At 38.7% G+C, this 24,672-nt stretch overlaps 1 protein-coding gene across 1 annotated transcript in view; it reads right to left on the bottom strand.

Annotated features, from left to right (window-relative positions):
- Positions 1-24,672, bottom strand: part of SYNPO2 (synaptopodin 2) — a gene marked incomplete at both ends in the record, with an annotated part of 89,042 nt that overhangs the window by 4,258 nt on the left and 60,112 nt on the right. The window contains 3 exons of the mRNA XM_081999750.1: positions 10,759-12,941; positions 16,294-17,087; positions 21,402-21,553. Of these exons, the coding sequence (XP_081855876.1) occupies positions 10,759-12,941; positions 16,294-17,087; positions 21,402-21,553 (3,129 nt within the window). The remainder of the gene's footprint in view (positions 1-10,758; positions 12,942-16,293; positions 17,088-21,401; positions 21,554-24,672) is intronic.

Raw genomic sequence — 24,672 nt, 5'->3', positions numbered from 1 at the left:
AGAACGCACAAACCCCAGATCGTAAGTCAAACAGTGAGAAATACGAGGTGCAAATAGAGAATGATTATTCTACCCTCTGCCTCCATTAAGCTACAAGAAGATCATAAAAAGAGGGGTAGAGATTTTCCATTCTTCTTCCCAGAAATAGAGGGAGAAGGGAAGGAAGAGTGATATGCTACTAGAAATATTACATTATCACATATTGTATTATCGTAATATTGTTGTAAAACATTCATTATAATACCATACCAACACTCAAAGTATTATGCTGCAAAACAAACCAGAAGCCTGACAGTGATGAATTTGCTCTTTTCTATTGCCTCATGTGAACGTTTTCAGAGGGAAAGATCTTATAACATTAGTTATTGAAGGGAAAGTGATTTTTTGGATGTCAAGAAGAGAAAAGGCAGTGCAGAGCTGTCCATAGCAATCACAGAAGCCTAACAATAGCTGCTGATTGCTTGTGTGTTAATGCGAACAGATTAAACTTTAGGTTTAGCTTAACATTGATTTTAAAAATGCAGACTATTTATAAACTGGTCAATGAAGCAAACATTTACTGTACCACAAGTGTATCTGATGTTTATAAGCTGTGTATTAATATAAACTAAAATGCATGTAACATTACTTCCAAAAGCAACTATTTCAGTGTATAAGTAAAAGAATGTAAACACTGTACTTATAAAAGGTATGTGCACATATAGATCTGTTTAATGTAAGCTGAAGGAGTGTGAATGTCTACCGTTGATCCAATAATATCTAGATCAATAGTCCAGAAAAATCAGTTATTTGGAACATACTGCTATTTCAAATTTCTTGATAGTTATGAAAAGCTGAAAGCCAAAAAGATCAATACTTAGTTTCATAAAATAGTGCAAATTCTAAAGGCAAGAGTCAGAAAGATATTTGTCATTTTACAGACCAAATAGAAATGCAAAATACTGCTTAGTGAAATGATTTCACAGTAAGTGTTTTTCTGTTTCAGGTGGCACATCTCCTTAATAAGTGAAAACTGATCATATGTTTACATGCTGAAACTACCTTTTCAACAGTTAAGAGGACATACATTAAATTTTCAAAAAAAGTCAAGGATTCTATTTTCAAAAGTAGGTTGGAGTCTTAATAGTCCATGTCTCAGTGAAACTCTCTGCAACATAGATTCCCACCTGATTAAGTCACTTCAAAAAAATTGACATAGGTGTCTAAGTCATTAAGGCAGATTTATTTTTACCTGTTCATTATAGTCCTGGTCCTTAATCCCGTATCAAAGCATGTTCAGATCTGAGTTAACATTAGCGCTTGCCTAATGTTTACACGAAAGGAGAACAAAGGGGGAGGATGTAGATAAAACAATTGTACTATTTCTATAAAAAGGACAGAGTGATACATTTCTCATTTTGCTTTCTGTGGGCTTGTAATGGCCACTGCAGTTAGAGTCCAAACTGCTGAAAAAATGGTAGGACAAAATAAGTAATACTTTATTTTTATGCCTTTTAATTCTTTCCTTCTTCCCATTTTTAAAACATAAACTAAACACTTCATATTTTTAAACTGTACTGCGTATAGAAGGGAGACATATTGTTAGTCTTTTTTTTCATCCCAAACCATTTACAATTTAAACTTTATATAATGAAAAAATAATTTCTCTCTGAAATGCTGCCAGCTCTGGAGTAAATGCTACAGCTGTTTTACAATATCAATACTAAAAGTTTTGAAATACAATGGAAAAATCTTATTTAGTTGAAACACTGGAAATAGTTTATAGCAGGGTAAAATTGGAATATAGCATTTGTTTAATGGGATACTAATGGCCGGAGAGGCAGGGACTCTTACAATGAAAGCCTTGTCAGTGGCTGTACTGAGACTAGTAATAGACTGGAATCACATAGTTCATGTCTTGTCCTAACTTCCTCAAAGCTTTCTTGTTAGGGCTAGCTTTCAAAAATGTATAGGGAATTTTAGAACTGGAGTTTAGATTGTTTATAACTGTGGTATTATTTCAGGTGAGAATAATCTTGTTTCAATCGTTAGTATACAAACTAATGAAACAGTTACTGTCACCCATCTTACCTAAGCTTTGTAACAAATTCTGCTTTTGACAGTAAAGTCGTTTTTAGTTGCCAAGTAATGGTAGAAGAGAAAAGTAAGATATTAGAATTAGGCCTTCACTACTGCAAAATGACTATGTGGAAAAGAAATGCAAGAGTGTTGCTAACCTGTCATAAATTAGTTAGCTCAGTTTGCACCCATGTAAAGTCAAGTCAGTGCTTTCCATTATCATTTAATCTTTATCCACATATGATTATCAAAATACAATACAGTTATGCCTATAAAAAGCAAATGGCTGAAATTTTTTTGGCCATAGGCATCTTAGCTTTCCTTGGAATACTTTATTTTTTGAAAGGAAGAATATTTGCTGCCACCTTCTGGACTTTTCTATTACACCGCTTAGAGGAAGGTCTTAGAAGATGAAGCCTTGTGAATGAACATTTGAAAAATAAGTGCAAATTTGGTCCTCGTTTCTGACCTTGGAATTTTGTATGAACAATGAAAGGATTTTAAATTGATATAAAGTAAAGGTTAATTATATTTTTTCTAAAATAAAAGAAAATAAGTATTAATTTTATTGTAATACTTGAAGGTGGTGTTATTATTGTTGCTGAACATATCCAAACAAAAAAATAAGTTATCCAGTTCCTTATAATTTTCTTAACAAATCTTTCAAACTGAAATTTTCAGTCTTAGTTTTTTGGGTTTTTTCTTATTTACTTCATCCCAAATGACCCAACCATTTCCTATACTTTTCAAGCAAATGAACCTATACGGTTCAACCATTTCAAAGAGTGAGAGCAGGGAAAAGTACCTGTCAGTGACCAAAAAATCTAGCATCCTTTTCCTTGAAAAGTGGTACCACTTTTGAGTGGTTTGGTTTGAGACTAATCATTGTATCTGAAGTGTCTCATATTTCCATGCAAACTTGCCCATGTATATTTAAGCTAAAAGCCTTATATGGACTCAATAGGAGCACCTTGCTTTTTACAGCTAGTTCCTGAGAACTCTGTTGGCAGTGGTAATATTTTGTCAGGCAGGAGGATTTTATTCATTATTACAGGTCTAAGCTGCTATGGGCTGCGATGTCTTTGGACACCACACAGAAGAATAAAGAGACTGTCCTCGTGCTTCCTCCGCCTGTCTAAACTGCAGGCGATGTGGACCCCTGCAGGCCAGAGAAGTCATTGGGATGTTCCCCAGCCCCTGTGCAGGCTGCACAGCTGGGTTTTCATTCACAGAGAAGTGACGCGTGCAGGCGTATGGTGCGCACCCATGTCGCTTCCCACCTTCGGGTCCGGACCTGAGGCTGCAGGCTCACTGATCGGGACGGAGAGGCACTGCGGAGCACAGCTGCCCCTTGAAAGAGGCCAAGACCTCCTGTCTGAGCCCAAGCAGCCTCAAGGCGGGGGAACGTCTAATTTAATACAGGGGCGCAAGAAGCAGACTTTCAACGGGACAGAAGCAGCAGACAAGGGAAGGATAGAGAAGAGACTGGACAAAGCAAAACCAGGAGCTGGTAATACTTGATACAGAAGGAAAATCTGTATTCAGCACTGGGTTGAAGAGTGATGAGACTAGGACCTGATGCCCAAGGTTCCTGAGTTTGGATGAGAAACTTAAGGAATGGAAAATTCACCTGTGTATCTGGCAATGAGGCTACAGGGAGGAGACCAGAGAAAGAAAAAAATTAATAAATGGGCCAAGGAAGGTACATCTGGGGAGAGGAACCTGTCCACATTACTGTATGCTTTCCTCCAGAGTTGCAGGGAAATTTCTTCCCCAGAGGAATGGAGTTTGCCCTTTCTCAGCCTCTCTGCTGTCAGAAAAGACTGTGAAGCTGCGTTGGAAACCTGTGTCATCCTCCCAGTGCTGATTCAGAGGCGGGATGTCATCATGTCTTTGCTGCCAGTCACTGTAGCAGCATGGTGGCAGTTGTCTATTGTGGTTCAAGCCATGCTGGAGGAACCTGTTGGTTACAGTATGCTGTATGATAGTATTCTGGGATTTGGTTTGTTGTTCTTAGAAAACCCTTGGGTCTTAAACACACAAAGCTATGCTGAAGCAATGCTAGTGAAGTCGGAAGGTTAAGTATTCAAAAGCTATGACATGCAAGCATCATTGCCCAGTGCATTTTAATTAAATTTCAGGACTTCTGCCCCATCCAGCAGTGTTTCAGGGCTTCATTTAGGAAATATTAGGATTATATAGCAAAGGAGTATATTGTGCAAAAGATGCTTTCACTGGTTGGATTTCATAGCTGGTCACTGAGGATTCCCTTTGTGGGCTTCCACCTGGAGACCTGTGACGTGTTAACACTCACAGACTGATGTTAAGGATCACATACTTTGATACAGTAACTAGTTCATATGCTACTGGGCTCTGAAGATGCTAAGTGTCTTGAACTGGACACCCAAGGCTACTGAGTGTCCTAGTATCAGTGCCACACTCTTCATACCCTATTTACTCATTTGTAGCATGCAACAGTGTAAAAATTAACTATGGCTTCTGACTGACTTGGGTACTAACCAAAAAACCTGTGAGGAAATAATTCTGCATGAAAAGCACACTTTGAAGAGTATACGTCAAGTAAGGAATGGTGCTGAGCGCAGAACAATGTCAAAACAAAACAGTGAAGAGCTACTCCTCAGATAAGCAGTGCCATTCTGTGCCTTGAATTGAGTCTGAAGTCCTACAGAAAAAAATAGCAGATGATGACATGATTACAGATCTTTTTGTCACACAGATGCCCAGGACAGTTGGATTAACATTAATTCCAAGTGCCTCATTTTGCAATCTAAGTAGTGTTTAACATTGTTTTTTTCAAAATTACATATACACAGGGTCAGGTGCTTGCTTCAGTACAGTTCCTGTAGCAGTACCAAATCTGTCAAGTTTCTCTACCAAAACACATGTCTGAAAGTAACCTTAGGATGGGAAAAGTTTATCATTTTGTGCACCTGAAATGCTCACAGCTGTGCAACAGAGTACAGTGCAGGTGCAGATTTACGTCACCATAAAAAGATGTTGCTGCCTCTCCTTTGTGTAATCTTTTGAATTTTTAATGGAATGCCACCATGTTTTTTTTTTTTCTCATTTGTTGCACCTCTGCACTTTCTGACAACCAGCAAGGAAGTACGTGGAAACCTTCTCTGAAGAAGCTTACAGCCCGGTTTGGTTCATAAAAGATACTCAGGTAGCATGGCTAGGACTGGCAAAAATACCTGTACATATCTAAAACTGTTAACTTAACCAAAGAAAATTAAACTGCAGGCAGAACAGTCGTTGTCATGGGTATTATGAAGTTGTGACAGTGGCACCAACTGTGCTATGAAATTATCAGGGTCACAAGTTTTCCTAGGAAATCTACCTGCAGTGAGTAATTCAGAGCTTCTGAATCCACAGGTTTTTGAAGATCTTGTGAAATTTATTCTTTGTATAACATTTCTATTTCAAGCTGAGTAGGCTCAGTATAAAATAACATTATGCCAAGCTGTGTAATTAAGATTTGCACTCGCCGTGCCGAACCACCAAAGCGATCAGTGGAATCCTGGGTGTTTGACTTCAGACAAAGAAAGTTGTATCATGTTTTGTTAAAAAGGCAAGACTGGAAGAGTGGATCATTCTAGAACCAATCTTTTTTTTATTCTTAAAGCTACAAAATCTGGAAAAGGGCCCTAGAAAAAGAGAGGAGAAAGATTTTGCAAATTGTTAGTTGCAAAGAGTGCTGTCATTTCACTGGTATTTCCCTACCTCATAGTGCACAGAGGATTCCCCGCAGAGATGCTGGAGCAGCACAACATGATGGCAAGTCTGGTCCTTTGTTGAGGTGTCCTTCTGGATACTTGATAAACAGTGCTCCTCCCAGATCACATCATCTGGTGTCAAGTTCTCTTTATAATTGCTTATAATCTTTTATCAGAGTTCCCCTTGGTATTTTTTAAAACTCTCGTGTATAGGAGCTATCTAGGATAATATGTTTGTAGATCTGTTGTCTCTCAGAGCAATAGTCTATTGATAGGGCCTGCCTTTTTTTAAAGCTCACTTTTTTCTTTGTGCTGGGTATTAGCATTTCACTTCTTTCACAATCTTTTTCTAAATAGTAGAGGAAAAAAATCATGCCCAGTGATGTGAGCATTCTGTTATCCAAGAATAATCTAGAAAATTTCAACAAAAGGCTGGAAATAGTCAGCCATCTCTGTGCAGAATAATGAAACCCTTCTTGCTGATTGTTTTCTTCTTTTGTACCTTCAGTATTTCATGATCCTCTGATAGGTATTCTATCCTGTGCAGTCTCTGCTTTTTTCTTGGAGTTTTTTCCCCACTGCTTGGCTCCCTCTAATGCTAGTCATCTCTCAAAATTGCTGCTCTACCACTTAGCACTTATTTTCTTACCTGAACCACGCACAAGCCCCTCACTTCCTAATTTTTGGAGCCTGCTGATACCTCAACCTCTTAGTATTTCTTTACTTCAAATACAAATTTGTGTGAATTCTGAACATTCATTTTAGTGTGAATAATAACAGCACTCTGACAGAAAGAAAATAAGCTCATTGCCACAGAATTGCTGTGGTGACAGCAAAATGGGTCACTGCAGTTGTAGGGCTGATTTTGTGTCTCAGCTCTTGAATGTCTCATATAAAATAAAATCAGGTATACAAAATTAAAAAAATAAAATTCAGTCTATAAAGTGAGGGCCAGTGCAAGAAGACTTCAGACAAAATTTAACAGAAACCTCCTTTTGATGGCTGATCTGAAAATGGCATTTGGCTTGATCTCAAAGTGAATTGTCAGTGTGTCTAGCATTCCCTGCTGCAAGTCTCGATATAAGTGTGTTATGAAGTCCCACAGCATCGGCCAGGTTCTTTTGGAACCAAGCAGCTTATTGTCACTGGATGTTGTCACATGTCTTAGGACACTGGCAAAATTATTTCTTCCGTAAGAGAGCAGAAAGCAAAAGAATGAGGCTTACTTGTAACAGATGATAATGTTTACTTTGTAAAAGTTCCCACAGAAAAAAAAAACATTGAAATATCTTTCTGTTTGTGTCATTATATGTCATCTTTTGCTGAGCAGGAACATGATAAGAGTGGTTCTCCCCAGAGAAGAGAGGGTGTTGGAATTTAAGCAGTTCTTTGTTCAAGAGCTAAATTTTGTCTTTTATTTTTGCAACAGAGATTTTAAGTTTTTGTCTAAAAGCTACTGATCTCCAAAACAAAACTTATAATTCAGGTTTTATAACAAGAGGTTTATAACTGAATCAGAAATTGAAAGTATGTAAGCTCTTGATTGAGGTAGCTGTTTTCATGAAAAGGGTGTCTAGAATGTGAGATCCAAACTGGTGCAGTGTAATACTTCCAGCATGGGCTATAATTAAATGTGCTAAAAATAATATAAAACACTTAAATTCCTCTTTTAATGTGAATATACTGGAAGTATTGTTATTAGGGGTGGCCTAAAATTCACTGTTAAATATGCTTATATAGTAAACATAACAATTGCATATTGGTAGCTATGTCGTATTATATTGAAATAATTCTAATAGCTTTTTCAGAAAAGCATTTGCAAAAGCTTATTGCCCTTTCAAAGCGAAATTTCAGATGGCTTCTCTCTACACAAATCATTCATTTTCTTGAAATTTCAGCGATGTTTGACATCGTCGTTAGCTTTTATTTAGACTTATGACAATGAACAGCTCAACTTTCCTCTAAATACCTGCTTCACAAGAATTTACATTTTGGATAAAAGTGTTACTTTAAGTAGGCTAGTCTTCTGAAATATTAGTAAGAATTGCAGACTTACCTGATTAGTAAAAAGAGTCTTGAAGGCAAGTTCAAGATGTGTATATATGAAATTGAATTCAGAGTTGGACTTTGAATGGGATTTTCAAAAGATCTTAGCTGAGTTAAGAGGACTAATATCACTGGGGCTTTTGCTTTTAACTGTTATTGGTGCTTTAAAAAATCCTTCTGTCATTCTTGTAGGTCATATGAAATACTTCTATTTGAATAACAGCAAAAAATCCAAATGTGATCTAAATCCAAATTTTCGGCATAGATGCACTTCTTTTTCTTTTGGACAAAGTAAAGAGAAGATAGGCTAATAACTATATTTTATATTGCTATCACGGAAGCTGACTTTTTGCTTATTGCTGTAAACAGGCATATGATTTAGTTGACTTCTTAAGTGAACTTTGGGGTCGTGCTGAAAATGAAAGAAATATCAAAATGTTTTTAAAGATGACAATTATGCATTTCTGTCTTTCATGTGAATTTAGTTCTAGACAGATGACTCAGGAAACTGAAATGTTCTGTTTCAGTCCATGGCATTTCTCTAGTTCCTATTAATTTGACTTCTGTCTTTCTGGAGAGCTGATGTCCTTCGGCTGAGAATATATCCCAGCTTTACCTTTTGTTTCTTCTGCTGATATTTAGAATAATAACGCTTATTGTTTCTTACTTGGAAAGTGGTATGCCATGTAGGCATATATAGGCTTAGAAGTTAGATTTCAGTAATTCATGTATTTCGCATAGGATACTCAGTAACTGGTGATGAATTCCAGAAGTTACTGACCTGAGCCTGATACAAACTGGTGGCCATGATGTGTAAGCTGCTGCATCTTGTTAGTAGCCACATGCATCAACATCAACACTTGTGGTGGAAGTACAAAACTGCTAAAAATCTCCTCGTTAAGGAAAGATTCTTATTTGTGGTAGGGTGAACAAGTACAGAAGTGTGATTATAGTTTACAGATATATTTTACAGGAGGAGACTGTAGGTAAAAACATGTAGAGTCAATATGGCTGATTGGATTTCTATGTATCTCTCTAGCAGCACTACTTGTCTTTGGTAGGATATCTTTATTCCAGGTAGGTGCTACTATCTTAAACTTCTACCTAAAATAGTGTATGTAACTTTTACTAGAGGGGAAGGAAGGAGGGAGAAAAGGAAAGGGAAGGGCAAGGAGGAAGGAAGGGAGGAGATTACATATTAATGGGATAGCATAGAAAATAGATTTCCCCTAAAATATACTGTCAGTCTGTACATGTAAGTGAAACAAAAAAATAGCAACCAAACCAAAGGAAAAAACCCCAAACAGGCAGAGAGGAAAGGGACAAGTTTAATGATAGAAGAAAAATACAGATATTGACAGTGGAAAACAGATAGAAGGGAGGTCTCTGAAGGATTAAAATATTGCTACTTTCTATTTCCAGGTAAATGCAGTGTAATTCTTTCTTGACTTTTCCAAACTATTTTTGTTTTAATTTCCCATCATTCTCCTGAATTTTAAGAAAGAGATGGATCACTTGGTCATTTTCTTATAATGCAGTCAGTATCCCAATCCAAAATTTAAAGGAGAGAAAAGGATTTTGGAGGTCCAAAAATCAAAGGAGTGATTTTTATTGGCTTGATTAGGCTTTGATTCCAGTCTGCTTTCTGCATGTACAACCAAATGTATTCACTGCAATATTATACAGTAGCTTTTAAGACCACAGACTCTTTAATTGTCTACAGTAGCAGTATTTCAATGCTTAGTCCCCAATATAACACTTAAAAGGTGAAAATATAAGACCAGAGTAAAAAGATTTGAAGTGGGAAGAAGCACTGTAAAGCCCCAAGGGAAAATAATAAAATGTGTATGAGAGACCAATAGGAAGACATGGTCATATTTATGATTTACTATTAAGTGCTAATTTCTGTGGCATAGACTACTCTGGTTGCAAGAATCAGTATTCTTGAATATATGTATCCCTTCAGTTCTCAATCACTGTGCTTTCACAAGAAACTATTGCATTACCTTGCAGCTGCAAAACCCAGCTTACCTCTCTGACTGTTCAATAACTTTGATCTATTTTACTTGCTGGATTCAACGCAAACTTTGGCTAAAAATATGTCTGCGCTTGGGATGTCAAGTTTCCCCAAAATGGGAAATCTTTAACAATTTTTCCAGCTGTCTTTCCACCTCTTTTAGACTTCAGAACACTCCAGCATCTCTTATAGGACATTCTCTGTGAAATCACAGAGGCAATTCATGATTTTGGATCACAGCTGATCCACATAGCTTACGAACTATGCCCCTGGCCAATCAACCAGATTCCCGTGGAAGGACCTTTGAGCCAGGACAGATTCTGACTGAACTCAGTGGGGCTCTGTGCAGGCCCAAGGTCTATCCAGTTGTATTCTGCTAATGATCAGTCAGAGTCTAATACTGTATCTATTTTATGCTATGTTAGTAACACATACTACTATTCATATCATTTAATAAGGCACTTAAAAAAAAAAAAAAGTCCTCAAATCCCTAGGTCATTAGAACATAGTTGGGGAGGGGAACAGAAAGAAAGCTCTTCTCTATTAATTTGACATTCCAGGAATATTGCTTACTGTTGTTTCTGTTGTAGTAGTCCTAGAGCAAAAACTTAGTGTCCTGCTTACTTAATACAATGGTATCTATTCATTTCAGGATGTTATGTGTATAAAGCATCTGATAATATACATAAATGTGCTAAAATGTTATGTATTTTGATTCCTTGAAAAAGTTCAAATATTTTGGACCCAGGTTTGAGGTGATACATCTGACATTATTAAGTAAACTAAGGAATACTATTGGCACTGTTTCCATGCCAGGTTACCATTCAATTGATTGCAAGCAAAATGGACACTAAGTTTCAGCTATAAGGTTTACTCTTCAATAATTGATGGCTTCCACACCTGTGCAGTGACGCCAGCTTTCTTTGCTGAAAATTTTGGCCTCGGAGCAGTAAACAAAGAAGATGTGGTGGTTTCTGGCTTAGAAAATGCAGAGTAGCCTGTAGGTGAATATGATTCATTTACTGGGATAGAAGCATTTGACTGGAACGAAGGTTGTGAACTGTAGGCTGGCACGGAGTACACTGAAGATGCCCGGGTGTTAGTAGGAGAGCCAACACTAGGTGGTCTTAAAGGTAGAGCTTGCTTTGAAGTGGACAACTTTGATGTCTGCTTAATAGTAAGGCTTTCCTTAGTACTAGGAGGTTGAAAAGTAAATAAAGATGCATCGAGTTGATAAGGTTGATGTTTCATAATATCCAAAGCATTGAGAGCTTTCTTAGGTTTTCTTTTCGTATTTTTGGTAGCAGCGGTGGACTTCGAGGAGGACTTGGTAGCAGCAGGAGGGTAAGATGGGCAGTGGATGGGATTATAAGCAACAGGTGGAGGTGCTCGGACATTAGATGAATATTTCCAGGAAGCTGGTAAAGATGGAGTTGGGGATGAGGCTCGTGCCATGTTTGCCTGCACAGTCTCTGAATCCACCACATACTTCTCCATTCGAGAGTGCCTTCTGGCAAATAACTGTGCTCCTTTTCCACTCATAGCTGGTGGCATCTCAAAGGGTGGCTTTGTTCCTCCAGCACTTGGTGTGACCGGTGTTGTCTTGGGTGTATGGTTTGGACTCGCTAGGGTTGCCTGAGGCCCTTTGAAAGGACCAGCTAGGTTGAGAGTACTTGGGGGATGGGCAGGAGAATGAGGATACTCTGGAGATTTGAATGGTGCAGGATATGCTGCCTGAGGTGAGGTTGGTGCTGGGAAAGAAGGAGACTTGTTAGAAGCCACAGCTGGAGGAGACCAAACTGGTGAAACTGGAGTATCAGCAATAGGAGAGACCTTGAGCGAAGGCTTTGGAGCAACAGGAGGAGGGGCCTTTTGTTTAGATGCTTGAGTCTGCATGAAATTGCAGGCTTCTGCTCCCAAACTGAGGTAGTCTTCTTCAGGTCCGGACTCAAAACCAGCTCCAGTACCTTTTTTGCCCTCTGCATTGTGTACAAGGGACAACAGGGCAGGATTAGGACTTACTTTGGGTGTTTCTTTGAAAGTGAACATAGGTTTTGAAGTGCTTCTTCTCTTTGCCTCTTGCAGTATCCCAGTTCTTTTGGCTGGCACCGCAATCCTTTCATCTCTGGATGCTATGTGTTCTGTTGGCTCCATGGGTGACCACACAGTTGGGGCAGTTCTGCTGGCTACAGGAGCTGAAACAGGTCTGTATAAAGCCTCAGGTGGTGGGCTTAGAGAGCAGTAAGGAGGTGGTGCTGGTATATCTGAAAGAGGACTAGTGACATTTCTTGTGGGTGAAAATGGTGCAGCTGCTCGGTTTTGAACCCCAGAAGGGAAGGGTTTAGCTGTTTTATTCAAAGACATGGCTTTTTGAGCTTCAGAGGACTGAAAAGAGAGGTTTGTGTCTGGTGCTAAGCCAAAGCCATTTTGTTGTACCGTTTTGCTATGATTCTGGCTCATGTCTGTGTAGCTTTTGCTCACACATGTCTGCTGTCTTGACATTTCTTCCTCTTTTGTTTGATAGACTGAAGAGCTTACTTTCTGGAAGTTCTCTGAGATGGTGGCTTCCCTTCGTTCCTCCGTATGCACTGTACGTGCCTTTGTCTCCTCTTGCTCAGCTGTAATCTGATCCATCCTCTGCCGTCTCTTGGCAAACATGAGGGCCCCTTTACCTGTGCTCTCTGGAAGTGTCTGCATCTCCTCTCCACTTTTTGTCTTCTTTTCAACCTCAAGTAGACCACTGTCCCAGTCAAATGTCACAATCTTACCGTCGTTGTCAACGTCAGAGAAGAAATCTTCATCTATTTCTGACTCGCTTGTTGCAAGCAAATTCACTTCGAAAGTGTTTTCTTTGTCCCCTTCTTCACCTTCACCTTCTTCACCCTCGTCTTCGTCACGTTCTAACTCCCCAGTACCGTAGCTAACTAAAGTATATTTCCTCGCCCTTTGACGACGCTTCTTGAACATCAACACCCCCTTGGAATTGGGATTGGGAGCTGCTGTCAGCAGCAATGCAATACTTTTACATTTAGATTTGGCTTCTTTGACCTGCTTCTCTGACAGACTCTCACTTCGCCGGAGCCCTTTGGAAAGAATTGAAGTGCACGTTTAATTGCATGCAGCGCAGAAAAATACATTGAGGCTAATAATAACTAAAATAGTTTTGCATTTATCTATACTGAAATTTGCCCACTGTCCCCTTCTGCCATATTAAAACATTTATTTGCTTTTGCATGGAGAGGTCATTATACTTCAGTTTTTCCCACAATATCAACTCTGTTGTTCCATACCCAGCATTCCTTAGAGTCACACCCATGCAAGTTCAAAGGCTACATCACTTTCTTTAGGACTACATCATTTTCTTTAGGACTTTCTTCGTTCAACAGGAACATTACATCTGTCTTTATTTCTAGTGTTCTTGATTTTTATTCCCGTAAGTATTCTCAGCAGCAACAGGCAGATGATATTTTCTCATTTATTCGATTTCTATGGCCTGGTAGTTATCAAGTCTTTGACCACAGTTCCTAGGCTTACAGTAGACATTCCCAGCCAGCCAGGCCCGAAACAGAGTTTCATTCTGTCTGATGGTGGCAGCAGGTTCTGCCATTTATGTGTTTCTTTAACTCATATGCTTTACAAAACATGTATAGTTGATAAAAGTTGGTATGCTTCTATGTATTATCTATTAAAAAGCAAGTATACATCCAAAAAGGCATACACAGAAACAATGTTAAAAGTGTTAACTTTCAGTCCCTTGGAAGACATGGGACTTTGGCCATGGTACTCAGTGAAAGCAGGTTTCAGTCTTTTAGCAAGCATTACTTGCCTGAAACATAATCCAAAATTGTATAGGATATAACAGCTACAGAATATTTATTTTGAAAATGTGGCAAGAATTAATACACATTTAAGAACTGAATAGAGGACGTTCAACTACTCAAGAATATTCACTAGCATATATCAATAATACATATTTCCTAAAGCATAAATTATTGGTTTTCATCAGGAACACATGCAGCTGTAAAGCTGATAGATGCACTGTACATCAGCATGACTGCTTCCTTGTTATGTGACACGGAGCATGTGCCTCATGGGGCAACACTGGTCAGGTGGTGTTCCTGTTTCTTTCCCTTCCTTATATTCTACCATGGCATCTCATGAATGACAGCCTCAATAACTTCTCCCTTTTAAAAAGCTAGAATTTAAAGCTGTTCCTGCCTAAATCAGTGGTCCTACTTAATTTCAAAAGAAGAAAGTATGCCTCTGATATATGAAAACAGAACAGTAAATTATTTAGTAACTTTTGCTAGTATAGATAAAGCAAACTCATTAAAGAAAGCCATGTGATGTATTTTCTATCAATGATCCTTTTAGCCATGTCAGTAGATGGAGTCTGATACTTCTCCTATTAAAGACAATTGGAGTTTTGCCATTATGCCAGATGGCAGCATGACTGGACCAATGGTTTTCACAAGAACCTATAAAAGAGAAAAGAGCATGGCACCCGAACCGGCAATTTGTAATATTTTATTTTGAGAGGGCCAAATCACAAAACCCTTGGCTTAATCCTTTGACAATCCAAATGCTTACAATAGTCACTGAAGACATTTTCCAAAAGTATGGGCTTTAGTGTTAGAGTGCCTCTGCAAACAGAAATGGTGACCCTTCAGCGTGTAAGTTCTATGCTTTCAAATAAGCTACTTGTATCAGCAGTGAGTGTTTTTCTAGGAAGGGGATTCAACAGGTACCCATACAGTTCTGTGGAAAGAAAAAATTTAAACTTTTCATTTTGCTAGGGTGTTTTTTCTTAATTAATCTGAATAGTTGCTTAATCAATAGTTTCAAAAGATGGCACAAGAAATCTGACCCGCTTAGGTAAATATAATCTGATTACTATTTACAGGGAAAATTTCTGCTAAAGAGATCAAACACCTATAATAATTATTCTTCTCTAGTTTAGACTTAAATGCTGCATTAGAACCTCTAATTTTACAAACAACATGCATAGTATTTGCTGCACACAGATTATTCCCCTGTGCTTGGCAATTTGTTTTTTCTAATGTGTATAAGGAATTTACAAATAGTAATAATAAAATCAAACATTTCTATAGATTAAATCAGTGGCTCCTAAGGATAATGACCTGCCGCTAGGTTTAGAAGGAATTGAGGTTGTCATGGTTGAGATGGGAAAAGGACAGAATCTATGTACTACTTGAAAGCAGAGTTTATCATGTAATACGTAGTTCATTCTTTGTACTTTTGCCTCATTCGAGAGGCACTGCAAGTAATTCTCTAAGAAAGACAGGCACAGTCACACAGTTGGTTATAACTTCGCAGCCAAAATGTAAAGCATGTGCACTTTTCTTTTATGCTTCATTTAATATGCCAGAAATATGTGGATTGCATACAGACACTCAGGCATAAGTAACTGCTTAATCCACTTGCCAAAAAGATACAAATGGTTATCATGCTAAAAATATGCTTAGTGAGGAATTAGCAGTGGGCTAGCTGACTAATTCCAACACTGCATATGAAATAGCTTGTTGCTACAGTATATCACTGCACACATTCAAGCACCTTTGACATACTGCTACTAAATCCCCAGACAGGATTCTTAACATTGTTGGGAAAGAGCAAGTAACCAATAGAAAGGTGCCATATGAATAAAATAATACATAAATACATAGATAAAGAAATAAATAATACATATCTACATTCAGTTAATTAATATTGGATCCAGTTGCAAGTTTACTTTCATGTAAACTTCTTGGACACGTTTTGAAGCTGACCTCTGGGTATGGGAGTCAGGAGAAATAGCATGTTCACTTTACAGTCTAGAGAAGACTGACAAAACTAAAAGGATCATGTAACAGTTATACACATGCTAGTGTCTGTCAAAATCTCTTCTGCAGGCAACATCAAGCTTTTCTACCAGCCTTTTTAATTAACTTTTAAGAGCAGTGGCATGGCTTTGATTTTAGGTGATGCAAATGACAACACAAAGTTTTTGCTATAAAAGGAGAAATCCACAGGATTCCCTTGGACATGTGCAAGCAACTTGCTTTTTTTGTGATATTCCACAGATTGCCTCTGATTATACATTAGAAGACCAGCGCAATTCAGCCCTCTTTGGAGATGTAAGTATTTTTAGTTGGACAATGTCATTAGTTAATTTCAAAGTGGAAGTCTACTAAGCAAAGTTATTCAGCACAGTTAAGGCATGGGTATACTCTTGGCTCATCACCAGGAGCATTGTATGACCCTGAAAAAATATATAAAGCAAGAAATCGTTTAAAAGACAGACAGAAGGAAAGTTAGAAAACTGCAGAAAAATCTTTAAACATTTTTTCTAATGCAGTCTAAATTCTGAAATTATGTTCAAAGTTACAAAAGACAGCCTCAGGCAGTGCAAATGATTAGATGGGACATACTTACTTGCGTGCCTCGCCCTGTGCTTGAGAGGTCTGTGATCCCTTTCCGAGTGCTGGTCGTCTTCTCCCTGCTCTGTACCTTCTGATGAGATTGCAAAGGAGAGGAGGGAAGGAGGTGCTTCTGACCGCCCTCCTTCCACTTGAGAATCAACACACCCCCTTTCAGCTAGAGACCTGGGTGCTTCCTTCTCCCTGTCCGAACAGTCTAGGATCACCTCCACCCTGGGGAGGGATGGAGCTGCACCTTGGATCCTCTTGACCTCTTTGCCACTAGAAAACTGGACTACTTTGCTTGACCACTGGATGTTGCCTTCTTTCACGCCCAGGGGAATTGCAATTACAGGGCCAGTTCCATCTTGTTGTACACTGGGTCCTCTTCCTGAAGGGGTGCTTTTTTCTGCCCCTAAAAGAGTCACAGCAGGAACATTGGTGCCCTTGCACGTGTCGTTTGAGAGGGACAACTGCAGCTCAACCATAGTACCTGGCCTTCTTTCTTCTGTCTTCCCTCTGAAAGCAGCCTCATCTGTCACCAGCACTTTGGAGGTGCCTATCACTTTAGGAGTAATTCCGTGGCTCTGTGTGGTCTCTTGTTTCGTTTCAGAAAAGTGTATGTTGCTTTCTCCTGCTCCCTGGTGAGTCTCACTGTATATCTCTGTGATGCATAAATCTCCATGGGGTATCTCTTTTGCTGTGTTAATCTGCAGTGTAGTACTCTCCCTATAGTCCTCAGTTTTTATGTTATCATGTTTTCCATTTTCTCTTTCAGCATTCAAGGTTTCATTTATTCCATTGGAGGATCTGCACATACATAAACAAGTAATTCAAGAAATTAAGCTGCTGTAAGCACAGCAATTGTAAGTAGTTACAAAAGCAATTTCTGTATAGTACTTTTTCCCCTATATTAATTGTGGTACCTGCTTCAGGTCCATTTAAGTAGAAGAATTTTCCCAGAGTGTAGAGGTCTTAAAGCATCTTTGTGTCTTTCAAAATTCGTCAACTTAACAGTTCAGTAACAGGGAAATTACACTACTGCGGTAGAACTATGATCCTACTACCATCCTTCTGCAATATTGAATGATATAATTTCTAACATCAATATGCTTTCACACATTTCTGTTATTGTGTTTCCACAAATGCTGCTGAGACTTCTGGAACAATGCTTCTTCATATTTCACATGTCCAGGAGAAGATTAACTTTGCATGACACCAGAAGAGCGGTGTCATGCAATTTTTGGCTCTGTGGCTATTACTGCAACTGTTTTAGGCACCATCCTCATATATAGTTCCTGTCCCATATAGTTTAGTCTCCATGGAACAGATAAGTACTGGATGAGGATCAGAGGGAGGAGAATGAATACTTAAAATACACATTCAAAGAATTCCTGTAAGCATCATCATCCTTATATACCATGGAATAATTGAAACATTCTGGGCCTATTCCAGTGATACAGTGAAAAAAGGTAGTGAACCCATACAATATTTCCTAGTTATTAAAAATATGTATTTCTAACTGGCAAATATTACTTTGACTTCCTAAAGCCTACTATATACCTCAATGTAGCTCCCTTTTTTAAACTATTCATTCCCCTGGCCCAGTTAGGCTGTTTTACTGGTATTAGGACTTCTCGTGTATGCTCTAGCTTCTGCTTTCAGTACTCTGGGCCGTACTGACTACTATTAATTTGAGAAGAAACCTTTTCTGTACAGCAAGACTGCAGCATGTTATTAAGGCTTTCTGTTGACTAAGAAGGTAGCAAAGCATTTTTGCAAATGAGGGAAGGTACCCTCAGTAAAGGATTAATATCAAGTATTACAGAGATTTCTGAAATCAAAAGTGGGTCCCAGGTATTCTGAAACTTTGGAACCCCCTACAAAGAAAGGCTGGAAGAAGGAACAGAAGAAATAAATCTGTCAGTGCTCTGAAGAAACTTCAATATCACTTGCCTTTCTAGCCATGCAGCATACTGTTTGTAGCAGTCTGGGTCTGCTTCAAATAGCACAAAATGTGTAATATTCATTAAACCACATATGGAGCTACATAAAGGTCAGACAGATTTTAATTTAGGGAGCTCCTTGTGAGTGCTGCTGGATTTCATTGTATTATGCTATTTGGATGATCAATTGTACTGCTCTTAAGTACAGATAAATTACAGAAATCTGTAAACATTTCCTTGTAAGATATGAGGCTGGGGGCTGGGCCAGCTAAATTTTAGCCTTTATTGGTAGCTGAGTGATTGTGTGTATGTGTGAGAGAGAAAGATTTCCACCTTAAAAGGCCCTTGCTACTTACGGATATACTTCTACTCTATATAGACATAAATGTGTATCCATGTTTTGAGGCAGAATACTGGGTCTGATCTCTTTTTTGTCATTTAAGATTCTGTTTTGTCAAATTATTATTTTTGTTTTAGGTCTTTCCAGCGCACTACAGGAACACCACCCCTGGTGTAATTCCAGGAAGGAAGCAGAACTCATGGAGTCAGCGTGGCATGGTCTGTCTCAGAGTCATGTTTTACTCCCTACATGGTGCATTTCATTTTGGTATGCACTGAGCACACTCCCCACTTCTTCCCCCTAGAAGTTTTCTTTCTAGACTCAGCAGTAGCCCAAGAGTTGCTAACACTGATGTGAAAAGAGCAGGCTAGTGTTTCTGTTTCTGTCCCCACTGTCGATGTTTCCCGGATACATCTGTTCAGCATTTGTCAGGAAGGTCAGTAAGATGCTCCCCCACATAGCATGTGGAGAGTGCCAGCCCTGCAGGGTGTCTCTTTCTTCTGATCCTGTAAACCAAAGATTTTGTGGTCACTGCTGCTCAGTAACTGGCTGTGGTTTACAGGGGATTGGGAAAACTTTTTGTAGACATCAAAGGCCAAGTGGCATTTAAAAAACTACTTTAAAAGCCTAATTTTCTTCCCAGTAAGCTTAGTAAGAGCAGAATTAGGCCAACAATGAATGCCTATGAAAATCTCATCCTTCATGCTAATAGTTCAGGAACAGTCAGAAGCTCCCCAAGCAGAAATATTCTTCCCTGCTGGAGAAAGATGCTTGGATGTAAGAATCACCCCTGGAACATCCCTTTAGTTAGGCATTATTCTTTCCTCATGATTTCCAGCACTTTCTTGAGCTGTCTGCTAGCAAGTGACTACTCAAGAAAGGAAAGATTTGCTTCTCATTGCTCTCAGAGGATGCTAAGACACTTCCTGAAAAATCCTTCTGGTGGTGGTGCTGAGAGGGCTACTACCCACAAAGGAGGTGGCAGGGGAAGTGAAGTGTTTCAATTTATTCTCCCATACCCTGGAAAATACTGACAGTAGGGGATGGGAGTTGGGGGAGATGAGCTGATGAGAAGAAATTCAAACATTCTCCTGGTGAATTCCTTTAGAACTTTTTTGTCACTTTCAGAGTGTTGATCAACTGCAATTTTCTTAAAATTTCTAACAGGCACAGTTTCATTCCATGAAACACTGAATTACGTGGTCTAAGCACTCTGTTTTGGTTCTGATTTTCATGATCTGTCTTGCCATTCACCGTACTTTCATGCAGGCGCAATGGAGTGAATGGAAGATGGTGTCACTTTCAGCTAGAGCATCCTGTGGCCTTCAGACAAACTGAAGTATCAGTTATAGAGCAGCAACAGGCAGGAATCAAAGCATATGGAGCTATTTCTATGGCTGAAAAGAAGACAGCTGGTCAGGTACAAACATATTTTTTACAAGTGCAGTTCCAGTGGTCATGTTATGAATTAAAAATATAAGAATGCAAATATTACATGAAGAGCATTCAAATGGTACACTGCTGAACCAGAAACAAGAGCTATGCACTATGGAGAAGGTAAGCAGTAATCCTTAGCTATCACTGTTCCCCTGATCTCATCACACTGATCCATCACACAGCCCAAGACAACAGGCACAGACAGGCTATGCAAAATGTCTATTATAAATAAAATGAATACTCCTTGAGACCCTCTTGTTTTGAAGGCAGACTTTGAACCACTAGACACTAGACACTTTAGGAAACTTCCTTTGCGCACGTTGCAGAAACCACAGAGAAATTTCACATGCTGTTTAGACATCCCTGGTAACCAGAGACAAGAGCCTTTTTTGCACCAGAGTCCTTTCAGCCTTTTCCAGTGATGCTGCTTCTGTCCTCCTGGTCCTGCCTATGGGAGAGCAGACTCAGGGAACTGCAGTAGCTCAGGGGGGAGCCATAATTCCTTACAAGGAATGTGGAAGTCTTAGGTCTTTTCTTCCTCTTCTTACTCATACTGAAGTCAATTCACCTTGTCTGAATTCACAAAGTCTGGGGAGAATGTGTTTACTGTAGGTGATTCTGAACTCAAGATTGCATATATTACACTGATGACAATTACAGAACAGTTATTGGAATAGACTGCTGATACGCAGTGAGCAGTAACGATGGCTTGCTTGTAAATTTACATGAATGTTCTCCACTCTAAGAAGCTCGAAGCATTTTCAAAGAAAACTGAAATTCCCTGTCATTATTTTATAAACGGAGAAGCTGAGACCCAGAGAGCTGTAAGTGACTTGCCCCACCTCATCTAGTGAAGTGATAACAGCTACAGAAATAGAATTCATGATTTCCAGACCCTCTCCCCCTCCTGACTACTAACACATTTTGCCACCCAAGAAAACCATTTGCCATGTCATCATCATGGCATATCTGTGTAATACACTTTCTCCATCTATACAGTCTTTGCTTTTTGTAAGCCTCACTTCCCTATCTGTGGGGAATAACAACACTTCACTACTTCAAAGAGGTGGAAAGAATAATTGAACTCCAGACTCTGCAGTATGCAGATATGGTAGTGGATACCTTGTAAGTATTAAGAATACTTAATAAGAAATAAAATCATTACATTTGGAGACTGTACTCTTAATTCCGTGCCTGAACTGTGCTGTTCAAATTATATACATCATTTCCTTCAGATCAAATACTCCCTTTTCCACAGAGACAAGCAGAGTCACAGGCATTGATAAGAGGACTATCAGAAGCTCACAGTATAAGTCTGCAAAATGAGTGCATTCAAAACCAGCATTTTCCATGTGGTTCACTAAACAGAATTGCACCAAAACAATCTGAGCATTCCTGTACCTCTTGATAAGCATCTGCAGGACGTCAGTCAGGCTTTCCATCAGAACGATAACTTCAGCATAGGTTAAGTCTCCGCAAGGCTTGCCATTGATAGACACCACCTCATCTCCCTCACACAGTCCAGCTTTAGCTGCTTTGCTCTTGCTGCGAACCTACAATGAGTCAAAAACAAATTCCAAATTGCACAATTAGTGTTCATTTTAAAACAGCAGCAACCACGTCCTTAACTTACTTTTGTTTGTACAAAAGAAAAAGGATCAGTAATAGTGATCATAAACAAATTTCTAGTAACACAAATTAATAACTTGTCCCAGTTGAGTTAATATTGTTCTGGCCGGTAATAACAAATACAAAAACTTCTGCTTTACTGAGCTTGTGAGCTAGATGTCAAACAGGCTGGAATTATTTTTTTTTAAACAGGGAGACACAGAAGTTTGGGACAACAATCAATTGATCAGAGTTTAGCAGAAATGCAAAAAATCTCATTAGTTTCTGCAAAATCTAAGACTACTAGAGCTGAAATCTACACCAAGATTTTAAAAGAAGAGTGTGTAACTTCAGGCTCCCCTGGGCAGAATGTCAGTATCTACATGCCGTTAAAGCTGTAGGTATACAGACTTCTGGTATACTGGACACTTTTCCTTAGATGCCCGACTGTAGGTTTAGTTGACAAACTATAAACACCTGAATCACTGGAGATCCTAAATCCATGTTTAGTCATCTCAGTAAGTGCCCTGATTTATTAAAGTTAAGACATGCCTGTTATGGTTTAACCTTCCCCATTAAGTATTCATTCAAGAATCTTAATGCAGCTTGGTTTTTGCTGTTTCACTTCTTTTTCCACTGGCAGCATGTTATAACTTGTCATAGTCTTTGTATAACAAAACCTAGGCAGCTTTAACACCACTCAAGGTATGCCATACAGTTGACTGCTATTTTTAAAGTACATATTTGGCAAACAGTATGTTATATTAACCAGGATGCTTGCAGGAGTCTATTTTAGAATGACACATACACATAAAAGGGCTTTGCTCTCAGTCTTCTACCTGTTGGTGTGAGTGCTTTGGCCTTATATGATATTCTGTTGGTGGGTTGATATGTTTTCCTTATTAATTCTCATAGCATTTTCTTGAAAATTTTTGAAGAAGTAGTATAGTTTTGCCACACTCATAGCAACACAGTCAGTCCTCACTGACTCTAGGAAAGTTACTTTTGATATACACCAGATTTGAGGTTGCAACTGTCCCACAGACTCATGGAATTATCCCAAATATTCTATTAGGCCACTGGGCTGGGACCTAAAATGCATTTCTGGATGCAATTTTGAACGTTTCTTGGAGTCAGGATGATATGTGGAATAAAGAGCGAGACTGCACATTTTTCTGTGGCAGGGACATATATTTGTTGTTTCAATTTACACATACCTGTATGTCATATTATGACTTTTTTGAGCAGTGAAGAAACAGAAGCCTGATGCATACAGAAGCCAGTTTCTACCTTGCAGAGTTAACATTTACAAATATGGAGTGGTATGCTGCTCAGTTTATCTCCCCTTAGGCAAGAACATAAACATCCTTGTGCTTTGGGAAGAAATGACAGTTTAGACAGTGTTTAGAATGTTTTGCTTCATATATGAGCCAGGATTTGGGTTGAGGTTTGGTTTTTTAAAATAGGAGAGTATGCTTTTAAAATTTTACAAGACATCTTAGGCCTGAGTGTAAATATTTAATGTGGGTGCTGGGAAGAATTTAGAGTGACCCTTCTTCAAAAAACATGTAAACAGCAATTATAGCAACATATGAACTCTGAAATAGCATAATGTGACACCTAGATTGTGAGAAGAAAGCTTGTTTCTGTTTCTTTATTACGTGTCTGAGAATTTGGGGTCAGTTCTGTCATAAATTACTATTACAGTTGTCTCAGGAGAGAAACTGTTACCCATTCCGTAACTTCAGTGATTTCTGTCAAAAAGCAAAAGTACAAATGTACCATGTTAATAGGTCTACATGAATTGCTAGACAGCTCAACCAGTGTCATAACCTTTTAAACAGACTCTTTCATAGCATTCAAAGAAAATAGACAAGGGCATTGAATTTCCTTTAAAAGTTCTTGAAAGGGCCTCTCAGTCCCTTTTGCTGCCTTGTGAAATGTTGAAGAACCACAACTGTGATTTGGACCTTCATAGAAAAACTCAGACCCTTCTTTGACTGGTCACAGAAGAAAGAAATTATGGTAAGTTGCTATACCTCACTCTGGTTGCATTTCAGTTCATACAGCACATTAGAGCAAATTTCCTGTCAGTATTACATTTGCAGGTCTATTCACATAAATCAAACCTTTAACATGATTTTGCCATTGCAGGATCACATTGCACATGCTGTACATATTAATGGTTCTTCTGACTGTATGGTTCTCCTGACTGTATTTCAGCCTTTTTCCCAGCTTCCCCCAGAGGCAGCTCTGCCTCCCAGATTTGAACAATGTCTATATAAAATCACCTCAGTATTATCCTTTTTTGTGTGTGTGTTTCTGTTGGGGGAATAAAAGGGAGGAGAGAGCACTGAAAAAAAATGAGTAAGGGCAGGTTGTATAGTAAATTGTAGCAGGTTGCTGCTAGGATAGAAATATGCCATCTTGTGGTATATTTATATAACCAGTTGTGTTATTTTAGCCCCAGGATATCCTCAGGTTACTCAGCAATAAGTAGACTGCTTTGCAAGGCAAGCTGTAATTGTTTCTGATTTTGTTTATTTGTCTTCACTGGAAACCCACAAAAATGAACAAACAATCTACTCATGTAAACCAAAACTTTTCATATTTCTGGGGGAGAAAAAAAGAAAAAAAAAATTCCCAAGAAAATTTGTGGAAAGCAGGATCTTCCTCGTAAAATACATACTAAGTGGACAGTTTTCTCTCAAAGGAAGTTTTGGCAAAAAACCTTTGACAAGCCCACTGGGAAACAAAAGCTGCCTTTATTACTAAAAATACAACTTCATCACACAGGGGACAGTAAGAAACCTTTATCCAATTTTGGGGAACCTAGAGCAAGGCATATTTGTAAAGCAGAAGAGATTCTTCTAAAACTGGTGATTGCTCTTGCCTTATAGTGCAGCCCAGGCTTCCTCAAGTACTTGTTTCTCCAGTCTGCTTTGGGCTGGAGTTTTCTTTGGGAAGGAAAAGTGGGTTTTCCTGTAAAATTTTTGAATAGGATCTCACTACTAGAAAAATTATAAATATTTTCTTAGTTTTTCAATGCTTGCGATACTGGTAT

The sequence above is a fragment of the Phaethon aethereus genome, assembly GCF_964289735.1.
Source record: "Phaethon aethereus genome assembly, chromosome: 4".
NCBI classification, from domain to species: domain Eukaryota; kingdom Metazoa; phylum Chordata; class Aves; order Phaethontiformes; family Phaethontidae; genus Phaethon; species Phaethon aethereus.
The sequence above is the reverse complement of the archived record's forward strand: the minus strand, read 5'-3'. Positions and strand labels throughout refer to the sequence as shown.